At 39.5% G+C, this 15,887-nt stretch overlaps 1 protein-coding gene across 8 annotated transcripts in view; it reads right to left on the bottom strand.

Moving 5' to 3' along the window:
- Positions 1-5,418: 5,418 nt before the first annotated feature.
- Positions 5,419-15,887, bottom strand: part of wu:fj29h11 (uncharacterized) — a 44,136-nt gene continuing 33,667 nt past the window's right edge. For all 8 annotated transcript variants that reach the window (XM_064323007.1, XM_064323010.1, XM_064323003.1 and 5 more), the window contains 7 exons: positions 13,118-13,263; positions 12,839-12,923; positions 10,739-10,850; positions 9,543-9,680; positions 8,208-8,387; positions 6,757-6,976; positions 5,419-6,549 (listed from right to left, as the gene is read on the bottom strand). In XM_064323007.1, the coding sequence (XP_064179077.1) occupies positions 5,955-6,549; positions 6,757-6,976; positions 8,208-8,387; positions 9,543-9,680; positions 10,739-10,850; positions 12,839-12,923; positions 13,118-13,263 (1,476 nt within the window). In that variant the 3' untranslated portion in view covers positions 5,419-5,954. The remainder of the gene's footprint in view (positions 6,550-6,756; positions 6,977-8,207; positions 8,388-9,542; positions 9,681-10,738; positions 10,851-12,838; positions 12,924-13,117; positions 13,264-15,887) is intronic.

Here is a 15,887-nt window from a genome sequence, read left to right as displayed (position 1 = left end):
TTGTCTTCACCTGCAATAAGAAACAAATAGTTCATCTATGTGCTCTTGCTTGTTCTTACTATATATGAATGATAAAATGACATTGGCAGTGATGCACATATGTATGTATATATCCACACCACAATAATAAAGTAAATAAATATTTGAATATATGTTTGTCCACTGGCCTTTTTCATTAGGTTGTCATGAAAATGGCAAAACTGGCTACTCATACCAGAAAATTTTCAAAAAGCTTCATCTGTATTTATCCAAAATGGCAATTAACTATCTAGATGACACAGAAGTGCCAACTATTGACTGTTATGTTTTCAGTTACATATTTGTAACTGAACTGGATATATGTGTAACAGTAATTATATTTGCATTTGAATTATATCAGTCTAAGTAGCAAAGCAGAAAGCACACCATTCATAATCATTGAAAGATTGAAGGGCATTTTATCATGTTTATACCAGCTAACTCCTACCAAATTTGTGCTATTCAATGGCCAATTCCACAGCTTCACGAGTCTAAGCTTCACTTGCCACAGTAGGCCTGTCCAAGGCCTGAGTGAGCAGGACCTAGTAGACTGGAAATTCCTATGGCCGGTTTGACAGTAGCAGCAGCAGGATGAAGAAGCATGGCCCTATGAGCCATTCTGAGCTATCACAATTATCCAGGGTAGGCCAGTAAAAGTGAAATCAAGGAAATGAGGGAAATGTGATCAAAAGGGCATCTAATAAATGGTTGTAAAGGCATCAAAACTAAGATGACTGCAGGATTCACTGAAGACCACAGCATCCAGTGTAGTTACTCTGCTAATTCAAAAAAGTCACTACCAGTGGTTTTTGGTAGGTTTTATGCAGTTCCATTCAACAGTCAATTTAATTAATGCCATGTAGGTTAAAGTGCACATCAGAACATCACTTGTCATCACATGAAGAGGTGACAAGTGATGTTAGCCACAGGTTACATTGATTATTGATCAAACTGATCATTATTGTCATTGTCTGATATAGAAAGATTGTGCCAGGAAAAAACATTCCAGGGTCAGTGGCCCTTAGTAAGGGGGCATTCCAGATGCCAGAGTAGGATGTACAGGGCTGAAGCCTGGGTTGAGGTTCCAGCTGACAAATGGCTGGAGCAATGTCCTCTGTCCTGTGTGGAATGACTGGTCACATGGCCAGGCCATGTCCAATGGTTGTGCAATGATGCTGAGGCAACCCTTCCCAGCAAAAGCCTACTGGTGTATATTTCTCACTGGAAATAGTGTCTTGGCCTTAGGCATACTTGTAATTTTCCACCACAAGTAATGGAGTGGAGAAGCTAACTTTGTATCAAAGGCATCCAAACCTACTGGATGAAGTCTCTCATAATGCAAGATTCATCACAAGGGCAATAGCCCAAATTGGAGCAATGTGAAATCAAAGGCTTGACCCATGAAGGAAAATCATTTGAACCTACAGATGGCTCTGTGTTCCCCAAAATGTGAAAAGCATGTCCAAAATGGTCAACAGCTGGCATTGGGTTGATTGCTTGAAAAATGCCTAATGATCAAAGCATGGAAGTCTTAGAGTACTTTAAGTTCAGGAAGGCTGCTGCCATCCTTTTGAGTGCTGAAATATGCAGATTAAGCCCAAATGCAGTTTTGAGGGTTCTTACTGACATTTGGGCTACTTCCAGTGGGAGTAGTGCACTTGTTCACAGATTTGAGATGTATCTGGGGGTTGGAAGAAGGGTATTAGCATATAGGAGAAGGCTGCACTTGGGAGGATGTGTACCCCAAAGCAGCTGTCAGATCAGAATTTCTGTGCTTATGCTTTAGAGTCAATTCTTTTCTTGTAGTTGAAGAAACAAAGACCTGAGCATCAGAAGCAAATGCAGAATTTGGCCCAGATCTGAGCTTCATGAAGGAGCTGACCAATGCTGATTCTAGGATTAATTTTTACATTATTACATTACATTACATTACAGGCATTTGGCAGACGCTCTTATCCAGAGCGACGTACAACAAAGTGTATAACCATAACCAGGAAACAAGTATGACGAAACCCCTAGAGAGAAGTACCGGTCCAAGTGCAGGGAACAACCGCATAGTTCAACTTGGACCCTGATGGTTAAACTGATTAACACTAACAACGTTATCAAAGTTAGTGCCTCAGTTTGCAGAGTGGGTGCCTCGGTTCTCACTGAAATTGAAATTTACTGTTTGAAACAAGTCAAGAGAAAGCAACCAGCACTTTGTCTGCAGAGTCATCTCTCTTGAAGGGCTGAAAGGTAGGTGATATTTGGGAGTCCATGTTACAGTGTTGTTCACTAGAACGGTACTTGTCCTGTACTGGATTGTCATACTGAAATTTAAAAATTAAGCAAACATGAAAAACTGCAGATGCAAGTTTACTGTACTGCAAGCCCAGCAAGACAGGTGACAGAGGGCTGAATGAGTGCAGTCAAACCCCAGCAGGCATAATAAATCTGACTGCATGAGAGTTATACAACCGATACACAACACAAATCTGATCTGTCAAAGGAGCGGGAAGAGGTGGTAACTGCGCTTGGTATTTAGTGAGGCATAATTGGTGCCTCACCCTGAGCCTAGTATTAACACCGGTGGAACAGTATTGCCAGTGATGTAAGACTTTTACCGTCCAATTTGTATAGAAAATTAGCGAGCTTGTTACTGTACACATTGTTATTTATAATGGAAGTAACTGTAGTTTGTCCATTCACAAACTGTTAGTGGTCAGGACAGAATCTATCTACAGTGTTCATGTCTACTGGAGATCGACAGGCCTCACATTTATCTTATTGCTTTGTAAATTATTCTAATTGGAGCCATTGATTTGAGGAAACAGAAATACTGTTGTCTTTGCACAGGCATACGCAGGTCAGAGTTTTTTTTTAAAATAGCCTAAAATGCCTTATGGCTAAAGATTAATGTTAACCTTCAAAATGTTTTCAGGTTGCAGACTTCAGTAGAACACATTGAGATATATCACTCAATGGTGATACAGTACAACACTTGGTACACCTATCAAGGTGATTCAGTCCAAAAAAAAAAAAATCACTATTCACCATCTCAGCCTGAAAATGACTCTTCATTCAATTTTCCAGGTCTCATACGTATAATACATTGTTATGTATATCAGGAGGACTGCAATATAACAGACATTTAGCTCACATTCTCAACATTTCTCAATATTATTAGGCCTACACAAGATCCACTCAGGCCTGGAAGGCTGCAGACATTTGAGCTTTCCTGGGATACAAAATTATTTCAGGCGATCTACAGCAAAAGGCAAAATTATTTTTCAAACTGAAGTGGTGAATTGAAAACCAATAAAAATGGCTGCGGCTTTCAGCATTACAGTCTTTGTTTAAAAGGCTACTGAATTAGTCATAGAAAATATTGATGTATTAGTGCACTTTAGTACACTAGTTCTGTAAAACACAACTTTGTAAGTTCACTCTAAACACAAGCGCTATTAGATGAACGGCAACAGGGAACTTCAGCAGGAGATAGCCAGATCACTGAAAAAGCTAGTTAGGGTTACCCTTTATCGCCCAGGATTGGGATATGGTTACTCCCATTTCGTTATTCACGTAGAATGGGTGGAGATTATGCATTTTTAATTTACAATTATATCATTAGCCTATATGAACGAGTGATGCAAAATATATGTTTTCCCTTTGACAGCCATAATTTCAATTGGAGATCCGGGTATATAAAATAGCTATAAATGTAACGCTTGATAAATGTAACTTGGTCAATAACTTTCTGTACACAGCTGCTACGGTGGCTATTTCAGGTTTGTACACACGCAATTCAGTTCTCCACCATGAGTGAAAAGAACAGAGAAATTAAACAACCTCTGTTGGAAATTATTAGTAAAAGATATCTGTTTTTGAGCGAGGTCAGTAAAAACCTGTTGCAGAAGTAAATTTTGGATAACAAGGAATTATTTTTATGTTCAATAAATCAAATCAGAAATATTTTTTAGCAGTCATATGTCCTTGAAAGTTAGTATGGTTTTCTGAGTGAATTTTAGCTGGAATTGGATGCTAGGTGACCAAAAAAAAACTGTTAAATTTATAGCAACTCTCCCATATTACATATTCCATATTGTAAGCAGGCTGCTGGGGGTTGTGTTGATTAGCTTCCCCGACACTAGTAAGGCTAACGGAATAAATATTTTTAGACATGTCGTTCCTTAAGTACCATTTGATTTAATAACGCGCCGAAGTTATACTGTGGCGATGGCCTAGGCAAAAAAAAAAAACAAAAACAAAAAAAACCTTATGACTCAGTCTCTGCTTGTGCCTGCGTGGACAGACTCCTTCAAATGACCGCATCAGGCGTGCTGTATAGACAAACCGTACCAACTGCATGTGGGGTGACAGCTGCATAATACTTTGAAAGGTTGATCTAAATTGTTTTGTAAGCAATAGATTATTACAGTGACTAATTATGAATACGCACGGAGAACGAGTCTACCTTATTTTCGAACGAAAACTGAGAATTTAACAATAACCAGTTCGGCTGCCTCACGATATACCTCGTTCCAGGCGTGCATACAAGCACGTTTTTACTTTACTGTGCTGCATCGTGGTCTCAGCAGTTGTGGCCGTGAGAAACTGCTCTTAGCCCAACTTTAGAATATCCACCCAATCGCCATGTAAAGAAAACAATTTTAAAACATCGTTCTAATAATGACAAGCTACGCATATTTCTTCCGAAGCTTCAATGTTATGATCCCGCCAGAGAGCCTGAAAGAGAGACTGCCGCGCCCCCCCCCAAACGAATTCCTTTTTAACCTTCCATTCTGCTTTCAGACGCAGAAACTGCGTCATCACACTGGTTTAGTATTCTGGTGGCAACCGGACTTGTTTCAAAACAAATTAGGTCTAGAGATTACTTTCCAAAGCTGAATAGAGCAAGAAAAGATAAAACCGCGTGAAAACATGAAGACAATGGAAATCTAGTTGTATCTGTGCCCTAAACATGTATGAAGCATCAAACATAAATGCATCTTACAATGAGGTTATTTTGGCACTCTAGGTTATAAATGGTTATTTATTATTATTATTATTATTATTATTTCTGGGCGTTTCTGTGTGGAGTTTGCATGTTCTCACCGTGTCCGCGTGGGTTTCCTCCGGGTACTCCGGTTTACTACCACAGTCCAAAGACATGCAGGTAGGCTTATTGGAGACTCTAATTTTTCCATAGGTATGTGTGTGTGAGTGATTGGTGATTGTGTGAATGAATGGTGTGTGCACCCTGTGATAGATTGGCAGGGTGTATTCCAGCACCCCCTGTGACCCTGCCCAGGATAAGTAGGTATCGATAATGGATGGATTATTATTATTATTATTATTATTATTATTATTATTATTATTATTCAATAAAAGGCAGAGAATGAGAGGCAGAAAAGTGAGTATGTATACTGCACTTTAATTAAAAATAAAAAGGAAATATGTCAACTAATTTTTTGAAAATATCCCCAGTACTTGACACAACAAAATTAACAACCACAGAATGACAAAGGGTAAATAGTACATATAAGAGTAAACATAAAATATGTTCACAGCATTCAGTGCAGGTACAACTGGTCGGAATTTCAAATTGACATTAAAATATTTGAAACAATTTCACTAAAATATGCACAGGATGTGCTTAAATTGCAGGTCACTTCAAAAATCAGTGCTGGTACATAACCTGAAACATTAATGGATGTAGAGAGTAAAAATACCTTTTAATTACGTCACATGGATATTCAACAGTGAAAGATTAGTGCGTTAATTTACCTTACAGTATAAAAGCAGAAATAAAAAGATTTCTTCCAACAATTTAAAACCCCTTACTTAAAAATATAGCTAGTATGTAAATTTATCAAAGATGATTCATTGGCAAACTAAAAAAAAAATAAAATAAAATAATTATTTGATTAAAAACATATCAAGGTCAACAATGGTTACACAAATAAAAACAGCTCCAACTCCTTGGAATGTAGATGCTGGGCCACGTTTTTGATGCGACAAAGACGGACATTTTGCGAATCCCCAGCATTGTATACTCTATAGATGTGGTACCTCTCCTTCTCCTTTAGGGCCAGGTCTAGCTCATTGGCTGAGAGTTGGATAAAGTGCTTATCGGGCTTGACTGTGGACTTCACTTCCACAAAGACCTCGTGACAGCCGTTTATCCCTTGCCCGTCTGCAGCAAAGACGATCTTGAAGTCACACGGCTGCCCGCTTTCTCCACTGCTGTTGTACCAGGTTACCTCCCTGGGGCCATCAGGACTCCCGCTCTCCTTCCAGTGTGTGAAGAAGGCATTAACCAGCTGCTCGCCCCACTCCCCAATAGACCCAGTGTCCTCCTTGTCCTCTGCGAACACCACGGTCTTCGGCCTCCAGCAGTCCAGAACCAGGTCTTCTAGAACAGCCTGCGGGGGCAGCTGCTTTGCCCACACTGGGTTATCCAGTACCAGGGGTGGACGCGGAACAATCCCATTGCCCTGGAATGAGTTGGACACCACCACATCTGGTACTGCGGCTTCCTTGTGATTTCTGAACGAAAATTACAAGATTAAGACGACTGAGCTTCTATTGCAGTATTTAAAGTACAGCCAGCAAGCCGAGACGCAAACTGGCAACAATATAAAACAAGATGCAGAACTGTTCAGTGAGGCAGTTTAAAACTGGGACAATAAAGTAGCATTTTAGTACCACATCACAAAACATTATGATAGTTATATGAGAACAGAAGGTTCTTACGGAGGATGTGAGGAACGAGGCGTTTGGTGTTCCGGAGCTACGGTGTTCTCGGCATGCTGGTATTGATCGTGGCTGTTGGTGTCAGGCCTTCCTGCTTCAGACTTTCTCTCTTCAGGTTTTGTAACATCAGACTTAGCTACTGCACCACAGCTTTCATTTGCCTCCAACGACATGGTGTCGGAATATTGGGCCATTCGCGTGCCTGTCTCATGATTCTTGTCTAAGGACAAAGAGCAACACGTTGAAAAATAACCACAATGCTTCTAATTTCAATATAGTCGCCAGTGTTCACAACTGAGCACAGCTTTACATACTGGGGTTGACAATAGAACAGACTTTCCCTAATGTATAAGTGGCATCCCTGTCACTGCTGAATATGAATGCCATTATATTTTACATTACATCCATTACATTCTTTGACATAAAATCAATTTACACAGCTGGATATTTACTGAAGCTTTTCAGGTTACACCGGCTGTACCTCACCTGGGAATTGAACATACAACTCAGAGCTGTACCCACCCCAATTCCCTAAACACTACGCTAAATTGCTGCTCTAAATAATTTAGTTTTGCACAGAGAAACTTTAAAATTTCTTTTTTTAATTTATTCTTGGAAGTAGGAGTTTGACATTTTTTGAAAGCTGGCCATTTACTGGTGCAACTTAGGGCATTCGAGGGCAGTGCCTCACCTTGTACAAACCCACAGCCTCGTAGTTAAAACCAGTTCCTTAACCCTTATACTAAGCTGCAGCTTAAGCTAATGGGGAATCCTTTTAGATCATTTTCAGTAGTTTATTTCAACTGTCATTTGTGCAAGCATAACCTGCACAAGTCAGCAGAATGACAACACAATTACTGGGGATAAGACTTGTTCCTATGGAGAGAGACAGGAGCCTAAAGCACTAAAGTGGGCCTATCCTTGAAAGAACAAACCAGTCTGTTGTGGCTGTGAACAGTATTTCTTTTTATGATTTGTACATCACTGAAAGCAGATGCTTTTAGTGAGAGTTCCTAGAAAGGCTGACGTGAGCCTGACATGAAAAAGGCTACTCTTTTTTTGTATCACCCACATACTGGCACCTTGCTGTCACTGTCTACTGAGCAAGGAGTACTAAAGATGCAAGAGGGGGAGTGATGTTAGTTCAGACGGAGATGGCTGAGGCCAAATTATACTCACGCAAGAGGAAGTGAAAGAGAGCAGGCACAAGGGTTACATGCATTTCACACTTACAATTGCTTTTTTTGCAATATAAATTACAGGGGATATTTATGGGTAACTGAAAGCCATTAATATTTTTTTCTGATAATTTGATATTTATCATTTTAGCTTTTCTTTTTAGCTACACAGCTCCTAACATTTTCCAGATTTCATCTGAATAACTTTGTTTTGAGTATTTCAACTGAACAAGGCAAGCCCGGGGTAAATTAGGTGAAGGTGCCCAGACAGACCTGCTGAGGGTGGGGTGTTGCCACTTGGCTTGCTGCCCTGTGGGTATGCATGCCCTTGCTCTCTCCGCTGTGAATCCTCAGCTCTACCATCGCAGCCGAGTCCCGGAGTCGTTTCTCTGTCCGCAGGAGCTGGCGGGGCTGGAGGGGGCCACATCTTCATCACCGCTTCAACTGCCTGCGCTGTGTACACACAGCCACACATAGCCCGCCAAGGTCAAAGGAGCCGCCATCATAACTGCTGCCCACCCAACAGCCCACATCGCTGTTATGCAAACACAACCAACAGCTGTAATTCTTCCTGCCACAGTGCTGGGAATGGCAAATGTTAATTCCTGTCTGGTCTTGTGGCAATTAAATATAATCCGCTTACAACCATCCTGCTGTGAAAGGCTCTGTCACTGAAAACTGTAGTGCATCTACCTTTGATGCCAAATGTTTTTGATCATTTAGAACAGCTCTTACAATTAAGGGTTTGATGAGCTTGTGGTGAAGAGAGAAGCGCTCAGTGAGAGAGAAAGTGAGAGCAACAGAGGTGATGTTGCTCACGGCAACATCCAGCACTCAGTCAACATTAACGGCTGCAGCATGTGGAAGGAGAAACCTGGTGATAATATAATTTGTTAAGCATTTAAAAACATGGTTATCGCCACATTCCAGACCCTTCAAATAACTAAGACAGAAATCCAAATGCAATAATCTAAAACCTTTCCTGAAGGTGTATGTATACCTTATCTGTTGACTTGAGTTTTAAAATCTGATTTAAATTGTTTTGTTGTTGTGATACTCATCTGATCGCAATTTAGTATTTACTTCTTTGGAAGATGCTTTTGCTTACAAGGCTAACAAGGCACATAAAGTGCGTATTATGTTGGGTGGGGGATAGGAGAGTAAAAACAGCATAACAATGACTCTGAGCATGCTCACAGTGCCTACAAATAATGATGAAAGTGACATTACCTTTCATCTTAGAATGCACATAGAACCAATCATTGAGCCACCAGAGTGTGATTATGAAACACCAACCGATTTATTGTGTTGTGCTTCAACATTCTCATAAAATATTTTATTTACGTATAATTTCAAAATATTTCTCAATTTTTATAAGGGTGAGTGGCAGACATAACATGACTTCGAAAACTAAAGAAGAAAACTTTGATGTGCATAAATTAGCTCAAGTTCCCTTGTTTCAAAATAAATTAATTCTGTAATTATTGAGTTTATAATTTATCAGTCAGTCAATCTCAATTAATCTCACCCCACCATGGGAAGCTCCATCAATGTTAGCTACTTCCTGACCTGAAAGCAGTTTGCAAGTCTAAGCAGTACTGAGTTTACCTGTGTGGCCGCCTTGAGTTTTGTGGAAGGAAGAATTGGGGGGCCACGATGCCAAAGTCCTCTCTCCATCCCCCTGCTCTTCTCTGCGCTCCTCCCCTGCTACACTCGTAGAGCGGCTGAACTGGAATCCAGAAAACACTGGAGAAACCAAAGAGAGTCAGATACAATGACACACTGAACAACCTTATAGTTTCTATGGTATAATTGTCTAACATAGGTAACATAGGTGGCAATAAGGTGGCATGACCTTACAAAATATATTACAGAAAATATTTGACACTACACAGATAAAATAACCCTTAGTATAAATACGGAAATAATCTCTTTATAAGCATGCACCAACAAGAAATGTATTTGCGAATGATCTGATTTGGGATAATTAATGACAGGCGGATTACAACTTTATAATCTGTGTGAATGGTTGACATGACAAAAACACATGTGCTTTCTATTCAGACTTTCAGGCCATTCTGACTTCTACTGCAGTTAGACTAAGGTTGTCAAACCATGCTTACAATTCACTGGTCTGGAAAAAAATGAATGCAATATGATTGATTTTGCATTGAGAAATCTTCCATTTCATTAAAATAATGTAATGTAGCCCCAAGTACACAGTGTGGTACATAGTGTACTTTAACAGAAGGGGGATGCACATTCCTGAGAGTGGTAGTTCTTGTTTTGTTATGCAGTAAGGGATTTTCTGTGGTCTGGTCTTTGAGCCCCGGCAACAGCTGCTCTTTCATTTCATAAACCAGAATGGCTAACAAGCCCAAATTAGCATACACACAATCCCTCGGATATGTGTGTGTGCTGTGTGTGGGGAAAATAGGAAAGGAAGCAGGAATGTCAACAAATAGCATGGCTCACTAGAATGACACCGAAGACAGTTTGAGCTCACAGTTTGGATGAGCATGCGAGCATGACTAAGAAATTTAAAAGGAATGAAAATACACAACTGGAAAAAAACTGCAAACTGAGGTCTGAAATGAGGGGGTGTTTAACAAGTACAACTGAGTGTGGGTGCTATGAAACAGGCTGATTTTCACAAAACATTTGTTTTGGATTTCTGACAGAAAGGCTACGAGCAGAAGCAAAGTGTGTGTGTCTGCTCAAATAAGAAAGAAAATAACTAAGAATGGTGTTATTTGTGTTTCTGTTTTCTTTTTCCCTTTCCTCTGTGGGTCGCAGTGGCATACCTGGCAGTTCTGGCTTCATCTCCAAAGGTTCTGGAACCTCCCATTTCTCCTCAGAGTCTGGCAGGTCTTTGATGTCATTCTCACGCAGGAAGCTTTTCAAGGCGCCTTTATCCTGTGTACAAAACAAAGGGACCTTTACAGGGAACTGTTATGGGAGTTTCACCACACTACCACACTTCCTTTCTTTAAATCAAAACACAACATTTTCAATGTTCACATCAATCCACTGTTTATAGTCAAGACAGATTCCCTCTCTAGATTACTAAATGACTTGGAACTTAGCAGGGCCCATGAGGAAAGACAAATGGCAAGATTATGTACTGACTTTCTTTAGTTTGTTCATCTTTAAAGTCTCCTGTAGTGCTGAGTAATACCCATGCCACAGGTTCCCAAAAGATACATATATATGCCCTCAACTGAGACAGGGTATAGGAGCACATTCAGGGTTGTAACGCATACCAAACATCTTTTTGCATAAAGGTCCAAGTAAACCCAAATACATATACTGTAACAGAAAGATGTTAAAAGCGAATTCATCTCTTGAGTTAGATTTCTGAGCCTCTTCCTTTAATTACAATACTGTGGGCCTAATTACCAGCTGTTGTGGTGTTTTGTTAATAAATTCCCTTGAAATTAGAATAATGAGTTCCCAAGGTCCCTTGCAAAGTACAAACAATATAAAACACCAGCATCACCATTACCATCAGGGCTGTGCAAACTGACACCCCATACAAACAATGCCATGTACATCACTGTTCAAGCACTTGTGATTCTGAGAGCAGCTTCTAACCATGAAACAATCTTATTCTTAATTTTGGACTCTTCCAAGATACTCGTAGGTTTGGGACAGCTGTTAAGGCTCTGTATCAACTAAGGAGAAACAGCAGACATTTGTTCACCCTTTATCCAGTGCACTGCAGTGTTTAAAAGTTACACTGTAAATATGTCACATACAAAGGGGGACATTAAGGTCCTTTTAATCTTGGAAGTCATTGACTAAACCGCACATGTAGACAGTAATATTGGCCCCTTGTGTAAGTCCTCAGGGCACATAAAATACACGTATATTGTAGGAATGGGCAAAACTCGAAAAATCGATAAACGGTTACACAATACAAAAAATGCCTTTACTTGTTTGTTGTTGAAGGTTGGAGGGGGTTTCTAAATTTGCTGCATTTAAATTTAAACTGAAACGCTACTCAAACTATAGCCAAGATGTGCTTTCAAATGCATATATAAATTGCAAAAGAAGCCACAGTGCAGACTTCAAAAATCAAATACTGTGGCCCTTAAGAGAACAAATCATAGAACAGTGTCATATCGTGGGTAGTACAGAGCAGACAAATTAAAATGTGTTACAAGGACTGAATCTTAAAAAAATTAAATGGAAAAACAGGTGAATATGTTATATGTAAGTAACAACAAAAAAAAGTCAAGAAAGCTTTCCTTAAGAACAGGAACACCGCTGGTCACGTTTTCTTGCCTACTGTTTTCATCTAGTCAGTGAAAGCTCTCTTTGATGTTTGCTGAGAATAAGATGCGGTTGAGCTCGAGCTGATAGCGTGGCTGCTCCACGGCTCGTCAAACACAGTCCCTGTTGAGTGTTTCTACTTTACATGATTTTGCATTGTTCCAGTGCTGCTGAAGTATGTTAGCTCAGTGTCGCAAAGTTTACATTTGATTTGATTTTCTGAAATCTGCTCAAAGCAAGACCAAATGACACTTATTTCGGTTCTTTGCAAAGCTTTTTGTGGACCATCAGCTCGATTTTTGCCATGCATGCAAATAGCAAGCACAACATGCTCTTTAATTAAATTCAGAACAAAGCAATTTGCTATTACTTAATATTACTTTGTGCCTTGTCACTCTCTTGAATATATGGGTACAAATCAATATTTTACTGCTTTCTGTACTGAAATATTCCTGTACTGTTTACTTTTGATTTTCATTCTCTGTTGATAAAGTGCTGCTGATGACATAGAGAATGGCATTTTCTTTCTGCTGTGCCATCAAACCACTGGTTCCTGTGAGGCTGATACTGCAGAAGAGATGACAGTTCAGGGGACAGGGAGGAGAGTCGGAGGATAGTCCAGGACTTACATCCAGACTGGTCAGGAGCTCTAGGAAGAAGGTATGCAGTTCCTTCATATACTTGATGTCTGTGATAAAGAGCTTGGCCATCTCTCTGGAACAAACACCAACACAGGTAGTGAGGAGTCATATTACTCATTAAAGCTAGCAAAATTCAAATAGGCTTCTGCAGTGTGTGTGATTATCTAGTGTTTGATGTTCAAAAAGTGTTACTTAGAGGTAACTTTTGGCTGATTGCAGAGCCCTAAATTAAAACAAGCTGGATCATTGCGGAGTTGGAAATCTTGCCTGCTGATGTCCAGCTTGGCCGTGAGGTTGTCTTTCTGGATGTAAAATTCCTTGTTGTCTTTCAAAAGGCAGATAACCTTCCTTTGTTCAATGATAGACTGCTCATCAGACAAGTTCAGTCGATACACTCTGTAGAGTTTGCCGACCTGTACAGAAAAAGAGCACAACACACAAACAGGGAATTCACTTTCAGAGGCATCCAGAAACAAAGCACTGCAGCCTAAAAAAGAAAATGTTAAAAGAGAAAATGTTTCTGTTGCACTGGTCCTCAGAAAGACACTCTTACATAACTGTATTTCATTTAGAATCAATTTAGGCATCTTGTTCAAATGTACACTCCAAGTCTAAACAAGTTTGTAGCATTACTGTGGCATCTACTGTATATAGTGTTCTTTAGCCCCTTTTCGGAACCCTTTCCCTTTCCATCCTGCCCCGCCAATTATCTTTTACATTTTGCCTTAACCCTCAGATTCTTGTCCAACACCAAACCTACTGTACTACCGGTCTACAATGTTCTGCATTATAGATTCCTATTGTTAACCTGTCGATATCAGGACTTCTACTTACTTTATAACTCCTACAACTTCTCTGGCCCGTTCTGCCCCCTGAGCTCCAATACTGCCTTCACCTCTACTTGTGCAGAGCATAGTGCGAGCCAAGCAACATGCTTCTGGGAATAAATGGAAAAGATCCAGGCAACCATCTAACTTAATTGCTTTTCTCACTCTCCTCTCATCATCCACTCTCACCTGACTTCCACTACACTCTCAAGTTCTTTTTAATCTGTTATAAATTCCACAAGTAATACTGCACAAAAATTGTTATCTGTGTTTTCCATCTCTTCTCGATCCTTCCCTGTCTGCCTGGTAATCTTCACTTTCTGCAAATGCCTTTTCACGTAATTTCATCAACAAAATGTCTACTGTTCACCTAATTTTAAACTGACAACTAAATTTCAGCTCATCATTATCCAGTAAAGCAGGTTATATGAACTGCCAAAATTATTATAAAAAACAAATAATAAAACTTTGACAAAAGCATAATATATCCTTAATTTTCACTGCCCATAATAATTACTCTGTGTACCCAACATCACTTTACCCGTTTACCATTTGTACTTTAAATATGCCAGACTAGCTACTCCAGCTATGTAAACAGGTAGAGTCAACAGTAGCACCTAAACCAGCAGGGCAATATTCTTGTCATCATTCAAACAATAGGAAAGGGTAATACTTACCCAGACCATTCAATATACTTCTATTAAACATCTATGCAGACATCGACTATTTGACAAATCTGCCACCCCTTGAACAGGGTGTTCATCACCAACAGTTCATCAGTATGTGGCTCCAGTTTCTCTGCTCAAGAGGCTTCTCTGAACTCTCCTAATCCATACAGGCCTAGACCTAGACCTTTACTGCTCTTGCTGATCTAGGAGTACTGTGGACTGTTACATGTCACAGTTATCAGGGTCACTCATTATCCCCTTTCTAAAAAGGATCCCAAGGCCATGTTTTGGATTTTCTTCCATTTGTTCTATATTCACAATTAATTTAATCAGCATGACCTTTGATTACTGTAGGGGACAAATTAGGCATTTCTCAGTATTGTATGTAAAATGTGCCATGCCAGAGCTGTCTGTTACACTTATTATTCTGATTAACTGCTACTGGAAAATGTGCAGTACAATGGTTAATTAATGGTCATTTATTCTGTTGTGCTCTCTCAAAAGTTCTCACTTTACTTTGCAAAAAACCTGCAGGTCACATTAGGCTTCTCTTAATCATTCCCTCTCTTTATTTATTCAACGATTCCCTCTGACTCACCCTTCACTGACTCATCATATGCAATATTCATAGAATGAATACTTTTCAAAGAAGAACTCCTGTCAAGGCTTTGATATTTCCCCACCTTCACTACAGTGCAGTTTGACTTTCTGGTTGTGTTGGTTGACTTTCTTTCATGCTACACCTTCAACTAATACATGAATCTACTTTTCAGTCCGTCTTCCTTTGTCTGCTGCCACTGATGGCTTCCCACTACTGCGTAAATTCAATTAGTTAATAAACTAAAATGACAGTGATTTGTAAATGTAAGGTTCATGGCCTCTAAGCACCAGAAATGTTTCATCAGAAGAGCATTAAGTTGCATTCACAGTTGGGAACAAAAGCAGGAGGAAAAAAAATGGTGCATTTAGAAATGGCAGTTAAAACATTTGCCAATATGCATTCAAACCAGATTTGTACATTTATGCTGTGCACCTTACACTAATAAAGCATGATTTTTGGCTCACAAAAATAATTTCTTTTGTGTTTTACATCTTTAATAATCTTCATTAACTTCATTAACTAACTATTAATTTATCTATTCATTTTATCCTCACCACTATGAATCTTTGTTTGTTACCTGAATTATAGAAATAAACTCTGATTTTAGAGAAAGAAAATGTGTTCACTAAGCACATATCAAGTGGGTTTAACTAATTGCTTTCTTGTTTAGTAACAATTTAGTGGTTGTTCCACATTTCAAGAGCTTTAGTATTTTAAACTGTATTGGGACACCTGCTGGATTACAGTCCTGTAGGATCAACAGCCGTGAGCTGAAACACCAAAATGCTCAAAAAGAGAATGTGATTATTCTCAGACTTACATACACTAAGCCTTACTTCTGATCAGCGTTTGCATGGCAGGGGACTGCATAAGGTGAATAACCATAGCTAATGTTATTACAAGGCTTTAAATATCAGCAGGCTGACGTAGCCAGTGTTGAA

This window comes from Anguilla rostrata, chromosome 2 (genome assembly GCF_018555375.3).
Source record: "Anguilla rostrata isolate EN2019 chromosome 2, ASM1855537v3, whole genome shotgun sequence".
Classification (NCBI taxonomy): Eukaryota; Metazoa; Chordata; class Actinopteri; order Anguilliformes; family Anguillidae; genus Anguilla; species Anguilla rostrata.
Note: the sequence above shows the minus strand (reverse complement) of the source record. Positions and strands in the feature narration are given on the sequence as shown.